This window comes from Melanostigma gelatinosum (genome assembly GCF_949748355.1).
Source record: "Melanostigma gelatinosum genome assembly, chromosome: 4".
Taxonomy (NCBI): domain Eukaryota; kingdom Metazoa; phylum Chordata; class Actinopteri; order Perciformes; family Zoarcidae; genus Melanostigma; species Melanostigma gelatinosum.
Window position 1 is genome coordinate 17,319,579 of NC_136637.1, and position 21,227 is coordinate 17,340,805.

At 45.8% G+C, this 21,227-nt stretch overlaps 1 protein-coding gene across 1 annotated transcript in view; it reads left to right on the forward strand.

The window, feature by feature from the left end:
• Positions 1 to 6,622: 6,622 nt before the first annotated feature.
• bcar3 (BCAR3 adaptor protein, NSP family member) overlaps positions 6,623 to 21,227 on the forward strand; it is a gene marked incomplete at its 5' end in the record, with an annotated part of 56,736 nt that continues 42,131 nt past the window's right edge. The window contains 2 exons of the mRNA XM_079267969.1: positions 6,623 to 6,712; positions 11,672 to 11,786. Of these exons, the coding sequence (XP_079124095.1) occupies positions 6,623 to 6,712; positions 11,672 to 11,786 (205 nt within the window). The remainder of the gene's footprint in view (positions 6,713 to 11,671; positions 11,787 to 21,227) is intronic.

The following is a 21,227-nucleotide window of genomic DNA, read 5'->3' on the forward strand; positions in this document are numbered from 1 at the left end:
ACACACACACAGAGAGGGAGAGACAGGTACTTCAAGGTTGTGAGTTTTTGCAGTCATCAGCTGAGGTGTCGACGGCAACTGAAGTCGCGGACTGACACTTTGCAGTGACCAGTGCAACGCGCCGACACCAGGGTCCGACAGTCCGAGCTGTGACCGGGCATCCCGGCTCAGACAGTCTATCCTCAGCCTGCTGTCCACACTGCATGCAGCAGTCCGCTGCACCGCCTCTGTGCTTTTGTCGCTCTGCAACTTTCGCAAGGTAAGACATGTCTTCCATCTTCAATGATTTTGGTTTTTGAACATTTTCTGGTGAAAGAAACGCAGCAGCGTTTCAAAGCATTGGAGATGCAGCCTGCCTTGCACCTGGCAGGACGCACGTACGTTTGTACGATGCACTTGACTTTCAATTTGAATATAATTTGGTGCAGTTCCAATCAGGCAAAGATGTAAACAAGAAACAGCGAGGAAAACTAAATAAAAGCAGTTTAGTAAGAGTATTGGTCTGAGCTGGGGGACCCCTTATACCACGTTAGACCTCCTCCAGAGCTCCTTCAGATAAACGGATGCTGAGCTGTTTGAAGGTCTACAGTTTGTGCAGAAGCCAGGCAGTTCCCCGAAGGAATGTCCTTACCTCAGAGCTGAGTCATGCAAATGATACCTCCCTTCTCTCAGCTGTTACCACCAGGACACCATCATTTGATCTCCAACACAATTTACATTTCATAAAAAAGTGAGTTATTTTCCAGCATAGATTCTTAAAATCTTTTTCCTTTTCTTCAATAAATCTGATGTCTGTCTGGAGTGGCATGTTCCCGAAACAAGTGAATGTGTTTGCAACAGGAGTAGAGGAAATAACCAAACTCATTAAATATTTAATTAAAGTTCCAAAGAAAGATGGATTTTCATTCCACTGGAAAGATTTTACCAATTTTTGAAGACTGATAAACTAAAAGAGATTCCAACGAGTTGCAACTGTTTCTCTGCATATCCAACGTGTTATGTTTTATCGGCCAACAAACAGTGATGTGGAAACATGTTGGCTCACAGCCCCCAGGATATTTTGGAGATCCAAGCAGCGCACTAAGCCACTTTTTAGGATTCAATACATCTTTTCTTTATTGATGCACAAATTAAATTATACTAATTAGTGTCCGACTAGTGATTTAAATAATGTGAGGGTTTATTCCCTCAAGGACACAGTGCAGGAGATGAATGTTGACTCAAACATTTATTTTATGGGGCCACTGCCAAAGTATTTCCCTGTTACCCTCAGGGCTTGTAAAAGAAACACAGAGACACTTGTATTTAAATACCCAATAAAGCAAGGAAAAGTCGCCTCTGAGAGAACATTTGAATCAGTTTTGGGATCAGAGAAAAACTTAAAATGAAATGCAAACCAGAGGCACAAAGCCAAACCAAGTGCAAACAGCCGGTATTGTGGTGCAGTGTGATAATAGCCCCTCTGCTGTAGCACATGCACAGTGAAAGTCATCTCGCATTTCACACAAATAAGATGTTTGCTGCTGTGTGGCTACTTAGCTGCAAGCCCAGCCATGCTTGATATGCACCTGTGTGTGTGTGTGTGTATGTGGCTCTTTATTAGACTCTCTGAGAAGACATTGCAGAGGAAATGGACAGACAAAGGGAAGATGGAAGTAAGGACAAAAAGAGACAGAAGGGATGCAAGCGCAGAAATGAAGAGGAGGAACTGTGTAAAAACAGCTGAGGCAAGGAGAGGAGTAAGGAGGTGACAGCACACGGAGTAGTAAGGTGGTGAAAGGTGACGCAGTAGATTGAAACCATAAAAGAAAAGAGAGGAAAACAAGTTTAGAAGAGAATATGCGAAGAAACAAAGAAGGACAAGTTTTGAGGATTCGAAGAGAGAAAAGAAAAGGGTTGATGTTTTTAATCAGCGCTGAGATTACTGCCTCCTAGTCCTACTTATTCAGTGTCTAGCCTGATCCTGACATATGATCCTCTGTCATATTCCAGCTGCTTCTATTGCTGCTGAAACCTACAGGTAGAGATATTCAGACAGCTTCAGACATGTTCTCAAGGCAAGAACACAACCACAGGAGAATTAAATGATATTCCACCCCTGTCGAATGTTTATATCCACACTTCAGAAGTAGTTCCGGGAAGGTCATGGAGCATCTCAAAACCAGAACACGGAATAACACTGAACAACCCTAACCCCTAACCCAACAACCGGTGTTGTTGTATTTTACATGTTAGTTTGGTGTGATAGTTTACCTTCATGCCGGGCTAAGCTGTGTGCCAAGTGTTTGTTTTTTCTCCTGAATTTAGAGTCAGCGATGGTTGACGATTAGACTTGAGATGTGGATGTCTGTGCGTAGGGATACATTGTAAACTGTCAAGAGGCCTTTAAAAAGTACACACTGACGTCTGGGCAACGAGTCAATATTATAAAGTAATGTATCAACTTTTGGAGGTGTCTTGGTGATGTGGTAACTTCTTTTTTATCATACAAAAGTTGTTATGCATTCATGCAACATGATTAAAAAGGACTTGTCTTTTGTTTGGTTTTTTTCCATCTGTTAAAGGCGCAGTGCATACTTTCTGACATAGTTCGTGTCGTGAAATTGTTGTTTGATTGTTTTATGTGGTTTTTGAACAGCCACATATCATATTCTGAAAAATGTAAATATAATGATATTGAGCTCAAAACTGTCCTTCTCTAATGTTGTGCTATTTGTGGTGGAATGATTGCGAGCTAGTAACAGTTTGTGCTTTGCTTGTTCAATTGTGTACGTATGGCAGGTGTTGAACGAGAAATATGAACTGAACTTTGTTTGTTGCACTGTTGTATTGTCATGTGTCCTTTTCAGTCGTTGGACAAATGGGAAGCCAACTTCCTGGTCCTGCAGCCTAGATTATTAGCACAGTGGCCTGAAACTGGAACTCAGTGACACAGTCTCATCTTCTCTGCATCGTGTCCTTCATTTGAAATAATCAAACATTGTGCTCCCCGGCTCAATAACAGGAGCCTTGAATTGCCTTGGTGGTGATGCTGATGTTATTTTTGCAGCTTAATTCAATTGGTTGGATTGTGTCAGTCTAATGTGATTGGCAAAACGCATGCCCTTGGACTATAGAAGGCAGCCAATACGGACATTGGAGAGTGACTCTCCTCTAATGCTGTCATGGCTGCTCCGGGCCTGGAGTTTGATCGTTGCTGTAGTTGCTTTGGTATTTGTTGAGTGTTTGTCAAACAGCCAGGCCTGTTTAGATCATTCAGTGAGTAGGATGCTGGGATAGGTCAATTTATTTATATTCTATAGTACAATGGGCACTGTGACCGTGCTCCAGAGAAATGTGGTCATGGGAAAAAGCTGAGGTCAAACTAACAGGCAGAGGATGTTGGATTGGACCGGAAGAAGAACCCCCGAGGGACGAGAGTACGGGTTCAGTTTTCTGTATGGGGAACTTGTTCGCTGGATCAACTGGGAATACTTTTCCTCGGTGCTCGTGTCTTTTCTACTCATCAGTAGAATGAACCTCTTGAACCTCTAGAATGAACCTCTAAACTGCTTTCCCTCCACCAAGTCTTCAAATGTATTTGTTTGTCTGGAAAAGTTTCTGTGATCTTTCAACTGGAAGTTTTACAAGATAAACCGCTCACAAAGTCAGGAGAAAGCCTCGACACTTTGAAATGGCATGCAGCTGTTCAATAGACTGTAACAGCCTACTGAGTAGCGACATGGATCATCTGGCTGAAAGATGCCGTGGAAGGCCCTGATATCGCTGTGCAGTAGGCAGACAGGGTGTGGCCAACGCAGGTTTCATTGGCACCTCTTGCTGCACAAGCGTCTCAATGAACCCAGTTGTTCAGACTGTAAAACTTGATGGCACATTTTCACGGTAATCATTTGGAGAGCACCGTTTTTACACCCTTTTCCCCTCTGTGATATCCCTTTTAATTAAGTAAAAATGAAACTAAGCAATGTGGCAGCAGTTCGAGATGACTAAGTGTACTTTCTTTTAAACTACACACAAGAGCACTCGCGTTCACTGGTTTGTGAAGTTTTGTACCGAGGGGGTAAAAGAGGCAGAAAGGGCTGACTTCAATAATGACTACAGTAAGAACGGATTGTCGATTTCCGAAATGGGAGTTTCTCCTCTGATTTATATTGCAGATATCCAGAATGTTAATTCTAGAAAAGAGTCTGTAAAGAGGGCACTTCTACTAAGAAAAGTCCCTATTTGTTCATTTAAATCTTGTCTACTTTGTTTATTTGACAGGGACCACGCAAACACCAAATAAGCAATGCAACATATGTGTTGTTTATATGGTGTCTGTGGTGATCCATCTAGAGTAGCTTTTAGTTTTGTCACTCTGCATCAACTATAAAGGGTCTTGACTAATTTGACAGACAAATCATTTGTAAGTTTCTTTGATTACTAATTGAAGTATTTATCATTGTAAGTATGGTGCAACATTAGTTTATAGCATTGCATGTTACAGCAGCAATCCATCAAAATGACCTCCGGTAGCTTTTAGGAGGAAGATTCCAGTTGATGAACTGGGCATTAAGTGATGAAGAGGAGGCTTGCCAGTGTGCATATTTGCAACATCAGCTTAATGTGTATCTGGCACAGTATAATGAAAGAGCCAATAATGCCAATGACTCATGCATATGTATCAGTGTTTGCAGAAATGTGTGTATGAACTAGTGTGTTCCTGTATACAGTAACATACAGTATGTTACTGTACTGTACAGTATACAGTATGTTACTGTACTGTACAGTATACAGTATGTTACTGTGAATAAGCTCATCGCTAATGGGACATAGAGGTCATTCATTCTCCTGAACGACCTCCATCTCTCCATTAGGTTAAACTGGAAATAGTGCTCGACACTGACAGGAGTATAAACGACTCCTCTTCTCTAATCTATGTGATGACGCACTCATAGATTAGATTGATATGATTGAAAGAGGGGGCTAGTGTGTGTGTGTGTGTGGCTGAAGATGGAGCCTAGAGTCTAACAACCTTTGGTGGCAGTCAGTGAAATCACGTATATCTCTGTGACATCACTTAATCTGATTGGGTGGGGGGGGGGGGGGGGGGGGGTTCGTGCACGTGCTCAGTGAACGCCTCTTGGCCTGACAAGGTTTTTGTTGTTCTGTCTTTACCAAGGCGTGTCACCACACACACACGGATACAAACACACGCATGCATGAAATGTAATGACGGCACAACCCCCTTACATGCATGTGTGCTCTGCCACTCACTTAATGACACAAAGGTCACCGTGACAACACACACAAACAATGAAGCGAGCGCACAAGTACTCAAATACAGCAGAGAAAGTCATTATGGTTTTCATCAATAGAAATCTGTTTTCTATTGATCCGGAACAATATTATCTACATATATTTCACATCTTTTCCATTCTGGAGGGTTGCAGATTATGAAACTGTCGAGCGTTTCAGACGAATATCAAAAATCGATCGTGCAAATTTTCTAAATCAGTAATCTTAGCTGCTCTTCACTGCTTCGTGTTGTAGCGACTATTTTTTATGTCTTTCAGAACAGAATTGCCAGGTTTTGTTTTACCGCGTTGTTATTGCATGTAAATGGCTTGTAACAGTTGGGAGAGTGGTGTGCATGAATTAAAAAGAGATTTGATGGATCGCCGACATGAAGACGGACCTTCAGATAATATAAATTTGTGTACTGTTTGCCGTTTCGTATTGTGGCAGTCATCCCTTTAATACCTCTAGTTGTACGAGCCCATCGTGGGCAATGTTTAAAATCAATGAGCAGAAGTGATTTGTGGCAATATTGGATTTTATATGACTTCTGCTTCGGTGTGATGAAGAACGTTAATTTATCAGGTATTTAATTTGCTGAATTAGACAACAACAGACACGCACATTGTTTTATTTAAATCCATGAAACATTTCTGAATTCATTTGTTAGAAAATGTATTATTTCCCATGTCCCCCCCCCCACACAGAAAACTATGGGTAGAAGTGGTACAAAAATGACGCCCCAATCTTCAGCTACACTAAATGCTGCTTGTTTTTACAGAGGCACAAGTCTTTTCCCTGTAAAAATTCAGACCAAAAGTGTGAAAAAATAGACCCCCAAACTCACATTTTAGAATTGAATCAACAAATACTTTATCTTTTACAGATATTTTTTGCAGTCTGGTACTGTAGGAGGGTAGTGCAGTTCGCGAACAGCCTTGAAAAGTATCAATTCATGTCTTTAACTGACTGTAATAGCTTGGATATCTTCAGCGAAACCTCCCACATCTTGTCTGCTCTTGCAGTTCCAAGTTCATTCTCCTAGACCCCCCTAAAAGGTTGTGAATATGTATCTTTCATGTCTTGTTGTAAAAGCCAACTCGAAGTAAACTGGCAGATTCCAGAGCCATGAAGAAGAAGATGAGTAATTGTGTTTTATTTGGCTCTCATTGTTCTTACATGCAGTAATTACACAAACCATTGAATCTACCATTGTGTGAGATTCGACGGCAACCTAAATTAAATTGATAAATTGATCTTCTCTTCCTTCTTTGTGTTTCAGGTTCCATCTGAAAGTGTGTGAGTGCATCTCTGTACATGCCTGTGTCTGCGTACGTGTGTCACAATGAAGCATCAGTCTATCTCTCGATGGCTGAGCCAGCTGGGACTGCCACAATACTGCCCAGCGCTGGAGCAGGAATATGATGGTGTAGAGGTAATACATCAACACACGCCAACAAAACCTACAAAACCCAAAGAGACATTTACAGAGGTAGTTATTCATCATAACTATTTAGTAAATAATGGCTGAAAGCAGGCTGGCCTGTTTCTCTGGTTTTGAATTCAGAATCTGATTCATCTTTATTAGCTAGTATGTGTGCACATAGAATGAATTTGACTGGTTTTTGCATTGCTCTCAATGTACTTGCACAAAAAAGACATAACAGCGAAGATCAAGGACAACAAAGCCGGACAAAGAGAGGTCTTAATACACTTCAATGCACCCAACCACCAGCCCAGACCTCATCCCTGAAAAGGTTTGCAATGGTGCACTTCCACCTTTGCTTCTTAGACACATTGGCCATTTTTTGCATGGCCACAAGTGTATGCTTGTCAGGATTGGTTGTTTTAGGTGTTTTACCAAAAACAACAACAGCTCTGTCCTTTTTCTGACAGTCTCCAATTGTTTGTCTACAGAATAGCCAGTTGTTAATTATCTATCCTCACACATAACTACTTGAACAAGTCATTGTACATCTAAAATCAAGCACAATTCAGAATTTGCCTGAAACATGTTTCATAATCTTTTTTTTGGAAACTGATTTTGCTGGGTGAAATATGATCTTTCCAGAACAGCTGCCATGTTTTCTGATCATGAAACCTTAAAAACCCAAACTCATCACAATGATTGTGCACCGTGCAGTTACAGTGATTCAAGTAGGGGTCAAGGGAGCACCAGTAGAAACATACTTTTTTGCAAAATTGCAGTATAACACCACTAGTGTAAAAGAGGCAAATAATTAGTCTCGACCGGAGTCACAGCTGTTTACAATGAGAGTTAATTACGCAATTTTAAGAAACAACCAACAGGGTGAAGAGCAGATCTGCATGTGTACAAGCTGCCGCAGTAAGACTTGAGGCACAGCAGGAAGAATGAGGAAAACTGAGATCCTGCCATTGCCTAACGATACGTGTGCAGTGAGCGTGAGCTTGCTCACACATAGCTAACATTTGTTTGCTAACAGCTAACTTGTTGATCATCATCTTAGTTATCAACTGCATCCCAGGGTCTTTCTATACCTGTCTCTATTTTGGCTATGAATCAATTGTAATGCTAGTTTTCCTATCACCCTGTAGAAACTTGCATCACCATTTCATGCAGGATACATCATTCCAATAAAACCTGTTTTAGAATTGGAATTATTTTGGTTATCTTGTGTCAATTATTTATTTGTTGCCTCAAATGAATGATGTTACCTAAATGGTTTGTGTTGTTTCAGGCTCCAAAAGTAGTGATATTATATGCATTTTGTTAGCATTTCAGCTCTTTGTTGCATATTGTGGCGCTGATGGTTTTCCCGGAGCTACTTTTTAACAAACAAATAGCTCTTATTTGAGATTCAGCACATAAAACTGTCACTCTCTGAATGGCCAGACTGTAACCATGTCTGTTTTAAAGGGGGCTTTCAGTAAATGTTGTATAGGAATGCCAACTGTTGTTGTTAAGCGTGTTTCCCACAGCCGCTTAATACAGCAGCCGAATAAAACTTCATCACAGGCCGATTAGACTGGATGCACAGTGATGTCGGGGCTGTTTTAACATCCAACCGTTAGCCAACTTCAATCTGAACATTACACAGCCATTGGCTTGGAGATTAGATTGATTTGTCAATAAGACATGAATTATTCCATTACCTCCTGCTAATGTATACCCAGAATGCATTGGTGTAATTAGTGAAGGCATAATGGGAAAAGCTTAAGAAGGTGAAAGGGGCAATGATAGGGACATACCCAACATTTTGGGGGGGACAGAATTGTCCCTACCACTAGACTGACAGCCATCAACTAGACAGCTGTCTGGTGAGGCGAGGGGACCAGAGAAGGCAGAGAGTGTGGCGCACTGCGGCGTCTCCATTGCGCTCCGTGCCCCTGACGGCACATCTACGGTCACTGCAACGATTCTACACACAAAAACGATGCGAAAACTAAAATCGTACTAGGTGGATGCATTATGTGGCATAATTGATATTTTACCTGGCAGGATTTGCTGCATCCTCCTGTTATTTCAGCTCAGATTAATGTTGCATGTAGAGGTTTACAAACACATTTAATTTGTTATTGAGGTGAATAGGTGCCACGTTGCACATTTAAAAAGGTTAAAGAGACAAAAGAGGAGCCGACATGTTTGTTGCCTCAGCAGAGATGACATTAAATGAGAAAAGTTGATCTACAGGAGAATACATGTTTGAAAGCAATACAGAAATAACTTAGAGCCTATTGCATTATGTTCCATTATATTTTAAAATGTTGAATTCTCACCCGGCACCTGAGTTCAGTGTTTTCCTGAACATAAATAAAGACTCATCCACCATAAATTGATGCAGAAAGATTCATCAGTTAATGTGAATGATGCCCCGTGAACCCGTCGACAATATATGCATCAAGCTGATGACTGGAGCTGCTGGTGCTTCTCTAACTCTCAACCGTTTCTATGCAGAGTAATTGCAATTATAGGCAGCATAAGGACTAAGATTCATACTGTAACCCCCGCTTGACCATCGACTATGTATATTGAGCTCGGCTCAGCGTCACTAACCTTTCTCAAAATGATATAACAACAATATCCAGCTCAGTGCTTCCTAGACATCCAGGCTGATAGCTATCACAACAAAACCGGTAAAACCAAACTCCATGTTTGGTCAATGACAGTGTGACGAAAGAGGATCAAATTAAATCAGCATTAAGAACAAGAACAATGACTTAAAAGAGCCTTTGAAAGCGGTGGTAGCTGCAGAACCAAATGTACAGGCTGATTGATTTTAAGATCAGAAATGTTAATGTTGAGGTCTTTATTGCCCAGTGCTGTCTGAACCACACCGCTCTGCCGTTTCGCTCACACCGTTATCGTTGCAACAACATTCACGAGGGCAAAGCCAACATTCACAGCTGCTATACCAACTCTCTGTGAGGACTGGTATGAGAGACCATGTTGTTGTTCTGGAGAAGAAAGAAAAAAGAAAACGTGTCAAGTTGCTGTTGCACACAGAGGGAGACGAGAACGACCGAGGGAAGGGGGAGATGGATTCTGAGATAGATTAGGCTTGTGATATGCCAGTCATGTCTCATGCACACGCACTAACACACACACACACACACTGTCAGCATCATGGTGTGTGTGCTACTCGTGTTAAAATCAGCAGAACTAATGTAGTGTCTTCTTCTTTAGGCGACGAACATGTAATTCCTGAGCTGTCTCGGCACGTTGACCGCATTGACCGGCTGTGTGTGTGTGTGTGTGTGTGTGTGCGTGTGTGTGTGTGTGTGCGGGTGACTTTGAGTGTGTTTGTGTGCGTGTGTGCTACTGGCTACCTTTGTATGCAGGTATGTGCCCATGGTCGTGGATGCGTGTAAAACTTCTAACTTACCGTTTGTGACTAAGAGTGACTGTAATTTGACTGTGCACTGTTTCTGTGAGAGCTTGCCGTGTGTGTGTGTGTGTGTGTGTGTGTGTGTTTATATTCATGGGTTTGCCCTGTGTAGTCTAAATAGAGCTATTGTTTGTGATGAACTCAGAGACTGGTCATATTGTTGAGAAACCAAAACAACAAGGGTTTGAGCTGGGAGAGTCCTGTCATGACACAGTGGGTGTCATTTACGTGTGTGTGTGTGTGTGTGTGTGTGTGTGTGTGTGTGTGTGTGTGTAAGACAATGTTATAATGACAGGAGCGGGATGAGGGGAGGAGATGACACACTTTTGGAAGACTGGAGGTCACCGGTGGTCTCAGCAATCTTTCTTTTGCTCCTCTGGAGCCACCAGCCTGTCTAGACAAACTGTGTGTTACTTATCTTCTACCAAGCACAACAGTGGTATCTTCCGTGTATGGAACTCAGTCAGTTGTTAGTGTTTATGTTCTGAATGTTACCCCATCATTTCTACCTCATGAATCTATTTTCATACTCGCTGTGTGTTAAAGGTTTCAACATCACTGCTCGTTTGTGATTGGCTGGCTCGTGTCTTTTAAGTGGTGTATTGAGACACCTCACACATAGCCGTAGTAAACAGTTTAACCTCCAACACATTCGTGACAAACATGCGGCCCGAGGGCCAGCCCACCAACGAGTCCAATTTGGCCCACTGGAAGACTTTGCCAAGTAGAAAAATTGCAGAGAAGTCATTAATTCGTTTTTTTCAAATGCCATTCCTATTTGTCCTCTGGGGGTTGTGCTGTCCTAATAAGAGTAGCAGGCCCTATGCTGGATATACGCTATTATAGATTATATTGTTTTCATGCAGAAGCTGCCGGTAGGAAATGTCTTTGTCAAAAAGGGGAGAAGTGGACACAGTGTTGAGTTTTCCGAGTAAATATGGACCAGTTCCTGTTGCTCCACGGAGGTAAACGGGAAGCCAGTATGCTTGTTGTGTTCACTGCACCTTTCAGTGCTCAAGGAGTACAATATTCAACGCCACTTTCAGACTCAGCATGACGAGAAATACAAGTAAGAACAGACAATGAATTGAAGGAAAAAGCAGTCTGTTTTTAGTCCTGCTCTGACACCAGAGTATTTCGTTTTCTGTCAAAAATGAAACCTCTTCTTGACACGTGTCAAGTTCCGTACGTAACAAGCGGAAATTGACACTTCCGTCACTGACAAAAGCAGCTGGGTCAGGCTAAGGCAACAAAACTACTGAGCGGTAGTCATCAGTAAAACAATTATTAGATTCAATGTTAGAAGTACACCGCAATTATCAGAACAAAACGAACATGTAGGCTCCCTCATGTGGCTCAAAGGTGTACTGCACATAAACATGTTAAATAAATTCAGCAAATTGATGTGGTGACCGAAATAAAACCTCGTGTGACCCTCCTGTGGGTCTCGACCCAGGCTTTGAGAATGACTCTAGAGTACCGTCACTTTATGTTCACTTTAACTTTCTGTGTTTGTGTGTTTTCAGGACCTGCTCCACCTCTCAGAGTACGACCTCTTGGAGCTCGGAGTCCACAACCACCTCCACCGCCTGCACCTTCTCACTTCTCTGCGCCTCCTCCAGGAGCGAGAGAGGAGGAGAGGTAGTCACACACACACACACACATATAGTTGACCAAACAGTATCTTTCCTTGTCTGTTCCATCAGGTTGTTGATTCTGGCTCCGTGTTTAAGTCTTCATGGAGACTCAAAGTCTTTCTGTCCACACGGCCTTAGTACATCGGGCCTCTCTCTGCCAGGTGAGCTACAGGGACTTTCTCTTTGTCTAGCCCATTTATAAACTACACTGAAAGTTCTTTTCAACCAAACAAAATCCAGCAAGTCTCTACGATAAAGCGGGCACAGCACAACTAATGCCACTGAATAGAAAAAATGAATAAATCAATTAATGCACACTTGCCGAAATCCCTAGACAGGAAACTTTGGGGATCGACTGCGACTCAAGTCGTTCACCTTTTGAAGGGGTTAGAGGGGGCCGCAGCATTCCATCTAAGGGAGCCTGGTAGGTCCAGCTCATTAGATGCTTTTTTTCACTCCTATTTATAAACTTTATCATCTGAGCTGATGACATCACGATGCCACAGAAAAGACCGATCAAGAAACGGTGGCATCATCTGAGGCATCACAGAACATAAGGTGAGGGGAGGAGCTTGATTTAACATCTGAACTGTGACATCACAACTGAGCAAAAAAAAAAAGTTTCAAAAAGGGCTTTGGACTGCCTTTACTCAAGCACAGCCGGAGGTAGACAGGGAAAGGAGAGAGAGAGGGGACAACAGGCAGCAAAGGTCCTGTCTTTTGTCTTCTCTCTGGGTACACAGGGAGAGAGACGGAGACAGATAGCATTAGTGTCATGTGAAGACATGCTTATGCCTGGGGGGTCCGGTGGTGGGGAGGGGGATAGTCTGGTGGAGGTCAATGCTTTGTCGCACACACACACAGACACACACACAAATGTGAACACTTCCAAAGCTGTCTGTAAATAAGGAGAAGAGTGCTGAGGCCTGCAGTCCCGCTGGGTTTAATCACTTCTACAAGTGTGTGTGTGTGTGTGTGTGTGTGTGTGTGTGTGTGTGTGTGTGTGTGTGTGGGTGTGGACGCATGGAGATGTGTGTAGGTCTGTGCGGGACTGCCTGCTTTGTTTGCCCAGTTTCCCATGCATTATACTGTGAAATGTAACTGTTGTCCTGGTGACTTAGTCTGAGTCCTGCACAAGTCCAGTTTATACCAAGCGGAGAAATTATTTTCGTGAATCTCCTGAAGCGAATATGTAGCATTTGACTTGTTGACTCCTGCAGCTGTTCTCGCATCATATTACAGGCATAAATATAGGGCGAACAAAATCAAAAGAGGTGTGTTTGCAAGGGCAAAATATAACGTTTGCGACCAAAACAATGCATCACATTTGCCTCAATCCGCAGTGTGGAGTTTGCTCGCCCATCTGGAATGGAGTGTCTTCTTAAAAAAAAAAGAAGAAATTGTGGCTTGTCATTTCCTTTGTAGGACTATAAGAGTGTTAAGAGGCAATAAAAGTGCTGGAAGTCTCTGACATCAGAAACTAAGAGATGCAATGGTGAAAGAAACAGTTTGAAGGATGGCTTCTATAAACGTGCAACATTTAAGAGAGATGCAAAGGCTGTAGGCTGTGAAATAAACACGATGGCATGTTTTACTGTTGTGGTTGATTTACGAAATAAACGGATCATGGCGACCTAAACCTAAAACCTATCTCATATATAAACCAGTTCCAGCATTCTGCCAGGCTCCAGAAGAACAGAAGCCAAAGGTGTTCTGATGTGATATACTTTCAAACAAGCCATAATTCTACATTTTAATTAAATGGCCCGGTTATAATATAGAAATAATGTATGAATAGAATGGGCTTGAAGGGAAAGTGTCATGTTTTACTTTATATGAACATTGGCATTTCATCGAACAAGTCTTTCTTCTTTTAAAATTTTTTTCTATTCCTGTAAAAAATGTTATTCTTGAAAGTGAGTTTGAGTTTGTGACCCTAGAGTCGAGGTTTAGCTCATCTGAGTACTGATGGCTCGCTTTCATTGTGTGGTGTCTAGATGTCTGTGGACTTTAGATGTAAAAGAAGACAATAAAATGAATACTTATATTTCAGTCTGTGGTCTGGTTGATCAACAGAAAAAAAAGAAATCACATTGATCTGTGAGTGACAACTACAGTAAGTGATGTGCACCAAAGACGTATCAAATACATGAGATGAGGACAAGCGTACATGGTCACATTCCTGAGGTCTCTGTTGGACCGCTAGTGTCGCCCCAACCTGCAGGTTGAGCTCCGTCGCTGAGGTGAATCAGCCTGAAATCACTCAGTCACCAACTACTGTGGTATTATCTGTCTGCCTGGCAGCCTGCCACCCCTATCATTACCTCAAAGGCCAGATTTGTTCAGCTAATGGTCTCCTTCACACACACACACACACACACACACACACACACACACACATGCAGCATCCTCCAAAAATGCCAACTCAACATTTGACCCAGATAAGAGCATTCCAGTGAGAGCACCTTCAGAATAAAACACGTGCATACGCACACACAGCGTCCAGGCACATATTAGTTTCATCATATTTATGTTCGTTGGCTACAGTATGTGATTACGTGGCTAGAATACGAATCCGTGTGTGTGTGTGTGTGTGTGCCAGGTACTTTACTCGTTGGCAGGACTTAAAATGCAGCAGAGAAGAAGAGATGCTCCAATTAGAACAATTAGACGGTAAAATGGGCGGCATCAGTAAAACACACACGCGCACTTTCATATTTCACATATTTGAGGCCTTTTAGTTTCAGGTTACAGTGTGTTTAGTTCCAGTTGTTGCTGTAGGGCTGAAGCTGTTCTGTGGATACTAATTAACTCCATAGCTGTGTTCTTCTTTGTTATTCTATGTTGAAAATAGGGCAAGACTTTCAGGTTATTTTATTAGCATTGATGCTAAGCATTGACGCATGATTCAAATGAAAAAAAAGGAAATTCTTTAAAAATCTCGCCAGAGGCGCACATAGACAGATGAAACCAACACTGTTTAATATCACTTGAGTATATTAATTCTTACCAGCACTGCCATTTACAACCGCTAGGTTTATTATTGCTGTAGTCATCTGAAAGCAGCAGTGATTTTAAAAGCCACACACACACACACACACACACACACACACACACACACACACACACACGCACACACACACACACGCACACACACACACACACACACACACACACACACATCTAGCATGGATGGTTTTATCTAATCAGGCGCCTGGATCTGGTACAAATTAGTTTATCTTTTTCTGCACAACAAACAGATCAGAGTACAGCAAAGGCATGGATTCCACTCAGTCTGATTGATGTGGTGACAACAAGTGTACCTTTTGTTCAGACTCCTCCCTCACAATATTTCCGATAATAATATTTCCAATTATTTACTAAAATCACAAAAAGAAAGGTTATTGGTCTCTTTTTAGAGTATGGAATGAAGTTTATTTGCTGTTGTGCTGCTGTGTTTTTCACTGTTATTGTACTATTTGTGACAGCCCCCGGGGTGGACAGGGGGTTTCACGACAACACTGACCAATAAACACAACCAGTCGGCAGATAAACGGTTCAAGTGAGGTTTTTACTGAAGGTAGAGAGTGGAAAGAGGTAGGATAGACACTCAAGAACACAATGTCCGCTTTCCAGAGGGAGGGTCGGTGTCCAATTCCACGGGTCGGTGCACAACGGGTATTCCTCAGACGGTCCAGGGCGCGGGCAGGAGCAGGGTAGTCGTACAGGCAGGGGTCGTGAGCCGGGCGGGTAGTCAGACGTTCCAGGGTGATCCAGGGGTAAGGCAGTCTTCTCCAAGGGGTTCGCTGATTAGGCTACTTCTTCTTCTTCTTCTTCTTCCTCTTCTACTCCTACTCTCTTCCGGTTTCCTGTTTCCTGGGCCCTTTTGTAGTCCCCTCCTCCTCCTCTGATAGGGTGTTGCTTGTTGGGCTGATGGTGGTTTGGCGCTCTTTTCCCTTCCCTGACATGGGGGCTCCGCCTCCATGTCCGGCAATATCGTCCCTCTATCACTACCCCTCTGGGGTTGCCCCTCCGGCTGCCACATACCCCCCCCCTTAAATCCGACCTGGGGGGAGGACTGCTCCAGGAACCTAGGGCGTCCCGTCTTGACAGGGCGTCCGCGTTTCCATGAGCGGCCCCGGATCTGTGGACAACAGAGAAAGCATACGGCTGAAGGGATAAAAACCAGCGGGTGACCCTGGCGTTATTGTCTTTCGCTCTGGACATCCATACCAGGGGGGCGTGGTCCGTGACCAGGGTAAAGTGCCGTCCCAGCAGATAGTATTTCAATTCCCCCAGCGCCCATTTGATGGCCAAACATTCCTTCTCGACCGTGGCGTATCTTGTTTCTCTAGGTAATAGTTTTCTGCTTACGTATGTGATTGGGTGCTCCTCTCCATCCCTCAGCTGGGACAGGACGGCACCCACCCCGGTCTCGGAGGCATCCGTCTGTACCACCAACGGTTGGGTAAAGTCCGGGGTCACCAGCACTGGTTCGGAACAAAGTGCTTCCTTCAGCTTCTCGAAGGCGTCCTCGGTCTCTGCCGTCCAGACGATCCGATCTGGCAGCCGGTTTTTGGTTAGGTCCGTCAGGGGCGCTGCAAGGGCAGAGAACTGGGGAACAAAACGTCGGTAGTAGCTAGCTAGCCCAATGAATGCTCGTACCTGTTTCTTTGTGCGGGGGCGGGGCCACTCCCGGATCGCCTCGACTTTCCCTACCTGGGGCTTGACGCAGCCGCGGCCGATGGTGTACCCCAGGTAGTCAGCTTCCCGGAGGCCGAGGCGACATTTCTTGGGGTTGGCTGTCAGCCCCGCCCCTCGCAGAGCTTTCAGGACTGCTTCCAGTCTTTGGAGGTGAGCCCCCCATTCCTCCCCGTGTACGACGATGTCGTCCAGATAGGCTGCCGCGTATTCTCGATGGGGACGAAGTACCTGGTCCATCAGTCTCTGGTACGTGGGGGGGGCTCCGTGGAGACCGAACGGCAGCCTCTTATAGTGGTACAGGCCCATGGGAGTAGTGAAGGCCGTTTTTTCCCTGTCTTCGGGGGCCACTGCCACTTGCCAGTAGCCTTTAGTCAAGTCGAGGGTGGTTATGTATCTGGCCCTCCCGATGCGCTCTATCATTTCGTCCACCCTGGGCATCGGGTAGGCATCAAATTTTGAGATGGCGTTGAGCTGTCTAAAATCATTGCAGAATCTGACTGAGCCATCTGGTTTCGGAACCAACACTATAGGGCTGCACCACTCGCTAGTCGAGGGTTCGATGATGTCTGCCTCCAGCATACTCTGTACCTCTCTCTCTATCGCCCCCCGGCGTGCTTCGGGGATGCGGTACGGCCTTAGTTTTACCTTCTTCCCGGGCTCGGTGATTATCCGGTGTTGCACCAGTGTGGTGTATCCGGGGTCCGGGGAGAACACGTCTCGGAACCGATCCACCATTTCCCGGACGTCCTGCTTCTGCCGGGGGGTCAACTCTTCTCCCACGGGTACCTCGACTGGCTCTGTTTTTCCTGGGGGTGTAGAGAGAGAGAAACAGAGCATGGCATCCCTACTCACCCATTTCTTGAGAAGGTTAACATGATAAATCTTCGTCGGGTGCCTTCGACCTGGTTGCCTGACTCGGTAGTTTACCGGCCCCAATCTTTCCATAACTTCATAAGGTCCCCTCCATCGGGCTAAAAACTTACATTCCGCCGTGGGCACCAGGACCAACACCCGATCCCCTGGGTTAAACACTCGGGGTTGTGTTCCCCGGTTGTACACGCGGGCTTGGGCCGCCTGTGCCTCGGCCATGTGTTCTCGGACTATGGGCCAGAGTGATGCCATCCTCACCCTCATCTCCTCGACGTGGTCCACCATGGTGCGGTAGGGGGAGGGTTGGTGTTCCCAGGCTTCCTTGGCCAGGTCGAGTAGTCCCCGGGGTCGGCGACCGTATAGGAGCTCGAAGGGCGAGAATCCTGTAGACGCCTGGGGCACCTCTCTGATGGAGAACATAAGGAATGGCAGCAGTTGGTCCCAATTCTTACCGTCCTGGTCCATGGTCTTTTTCAGCATTTTTTTCAGTGTCTGGTTGAATCTCTCTACTAGGCCGTCCGTTTGGGGGTGATACACCGACGTCCTCAGTTGTGTCACCTTCAGCATGCCACACAGGTCCTTCATGATCCTAGACATGAACGGGGTCCCTTGGTCGGTGAGAATCTCCTCCGGTATTCCGACCCTGGAAAACAACATCACAAGCTCCCTTGCTATGCCCTTGGTGGCCATAGAGCGTAGGGGGATGGCTTCGGGATACCGGGTGGCGTAATCAACAATAACCAGGATGTACCTGTGTCCCCTGTTGGTCTTGGGTAGTGGCCCCACTAGGTCCATCCCGATCCTGCTGAAGGGGACGGTGATGATCGGCAGGGGCACCAGCGGGTTTCTGTGATGGGGTTGTGGGGCCACTTGTTGACATTCGGGGCAGCTCCGGCAGTAATCTTCGACGGCCTTTTTTATTCCGGGCCAGTGGAACCTGGCCCTCACCCTTTCCAGGGTTTTCTCCACTCCTAGATGGGCACCTAGGAGATGGGAGTGGGCTAACTGTAGGACAGAGGGTATAAAAGGACGTGGCACCAGTAACAACCTGAGGGGGGCCCCGTCCCTCATTACTACCTGGTATAGGAGCCCGTTATATATGGAAAAATGTGTGGGAGGGAGGTCTCTTACCCCGTCCAGTGGTCGTCCGTCTACGGCGGCCACCTGCCGAAGGGCGTTGGCTAGGTTGGGGTCCTCCAACTGGGCCGTCCCAAACCTCCCTGTGAGGGGCCCGGGTAAGATGGGCTCCTCCGGGTCCTGGGGACACAGCCCGGCCAGCTCCTCTTCGTCGAGGGAGGGGGTATCTGCTTCCTCGGGGATGGGCGGCGCCTCTCCTTCGGGCTCACTGGGGCTGGAGGGTCCGTCGTTTTCGATGGCTGTGGCATAGACGTCATCGGGGTTGGGTTGGGTGGCCTCCACCAACGCCCGGGCCACGGCACTGGCGACTCCTTCCGATAGGGGAGAGGTGGAGATCTCCTCCCCCAGCCCACAGATGGCTTTCTTTTTGTACTTTCGGGGAGGGGTCGTACCTTGTTTCACCACCAGGCTGCGCCAAAGCTCCTGGAACACGGGCAGGTCTCGGCCGACGAGCACCTCTACGGGGAGTCCTTCCACGACTCCTGCAGTGCCGATGTATCTACCCCTCGTCGTGTAGATCTCTAGGGCGGTGGTGGGGTATTCGCGGGTCTCCCCATGGATGCACGTGACCGCTCGGGTGCCTGTTAGGAGCGGGTACTGAGCATACGTGGGTCTCACCAATGTAATGGCGCTCCCGGAGTCCACCATCGCTGAGGCGTCGCGGCCGTTGACTTTGACAGGGGTGAGGGGCATGTGGTCCTCGTGAGTGGCCCAGCATCCTGTAATCAAGCCGCATGGGCGACTCCCCTCACTGGCCGTGGGCATGGGTGCGTCCTGGCGGTGAGGGCATTCCCAGGCGATGTGCCCGATCTCGCCGCAGTTGTAGCACCTCCTCTCTTCCTGTCCAAACGCCGGCCGACGTCGGGGAAAGCCTGGGGGGAAGGAGGGAGACACATATTTATTTTCCTCAGTTTTAATTTTTTCTTTGCGGGTGGGCCCCTCTAATGTCTGGTTTCTTCCCCCACGCACTAAAGCTTGTGCTGCTTGGTAACCCTCCATTATTTCCACCAGGTCCTCGATGTTGCGGGGGTTTCTCTGGCCTGCCAATTTTTTTGCCTCATACGGGAGTGATCTGATGTATTTGTCCATGACCACGCGATCGGTGGGCGACACCTCTGTTGGCTCTGCGTGTAGCCAGGCCGTCGTAATCCTTTTGATCTCATGCATCTGGGCTCGCGGAGAAAGTGAGGCGTCATATGACCATTCATGAAATCGTTGGGCCTTTAAGAACAGCGTGACCCCGCATCGCTGTAACGCTTCCGCTTTCAAAACCCGGAAGTCAACTTTTCCAGCGCGCTCTAAGTCCTGATACGTTACTTGCGTTTCATTGATCAAAAAGGGGGCTATTAACTCTGCCCAGTGCTCTTCGGGCCATTTTTCGCGGAGTGCCGTTGTCTGGAATATTTGAAAAAAAACTTCAACATCGTCAGCTGCCGTTTGTTTGAGCATGAAGCGCGCTGGATTGGCTTTCTCCACGGTATGTTGCTCCTGTTGGTTTTGTAACATGCCCTTGATTTCGCTTTGCATGGCATCCGCGCGTTCTGTTTGCAATTCCATATATTTCTCCATTTGTATTTGCTGTTGGTATTGTTGTTGCTGCTGGGATTGGAGGATTTGCATTTGTACTTGCATGGCTTGTTCGTGGCGCTTTTGGGTTTCTTGGTTGCTAGCGATTAGCCCCGCTAGCAGCTCTTGAAATGGCACCGGGGTGGCCATGCTTACTGGGTCGGTTGGTCTATCGGTCAGCGTTGCCAGAACCGGGTTGTGCCCACGTTCTCCACCATGTTGTGACAGCCCCCGGGGTGGACAGGGGGTTTCACGACAACACTGACCAATAAACACAACCAGTCGGCAGATAAACGGTTCAAGTGAGGTTTTTACTGAAGGTAGAGAGTGGAAAGAGGTAGGATAGACACTCAAGAACACAATGTCCGCTTTCCAGAGGGAGGGTCGGTGTCCAATTCCACGGGTCGGTGCACAACGGGTATTCCTCAGACGGTCCAGGGCGCGGGCAGGAGCAGGGTAGTCGTACAGGCAGGGGTCGTGAGCCGGGCGGGTAGTCAGACGTTCCAGGGTGATCCAGGGGTAAGGCAGTCTTCTCCAAGGGGTTCGCTGATTAGGCTACTTCTTCTTCTTCTTCTTCTTCCTCTTCTACTCCTACTCTCTTCCGGTTTCCTGTTTCCTGGGCCCTTTTGTAGTCCCCTCCTCCTCCTCTGATAGGGTGTTGCTTGTTGGGCTGATGGTGGTTTGGCGCTCTTTTCCCTTCCCTGACATGGGGGCTCCGCCTCCATGTCCGGCAATATCGTCCCTCTATCACTACCCCTCTGGGGTTGCCCCTCCGGCTGCCACATATTACTTTACCAAAAAACGTGGTTGCAGTTTGACATTTAACAAAAGGAATTGTTATTTATTCCGAGATTTATTTAGTTCAGTTATTTTTCCAACTGACTGTCAAACTAGACAATAAAAGAAAGTTCTATGGCGTTCATTCGCTGTATGTTTTACAAAGGGTTTAACCTGAGCCAGGCCATACAACAATGATAGCAAACACATCACATCCACACAGGATTAGTAGTATGCAGCTGTATATGAAATAATAATTTGATATAAATTAGTGTTTTTTGCAAGTTCAGGTATGAGAATTGGTATCGGGAGGGAATGAAATGTTATCGGATCCTCTCTGCTCATGAATACTTCCATCTTTGCGTTGACTCGTGCCCTCGCTGAGCGATAC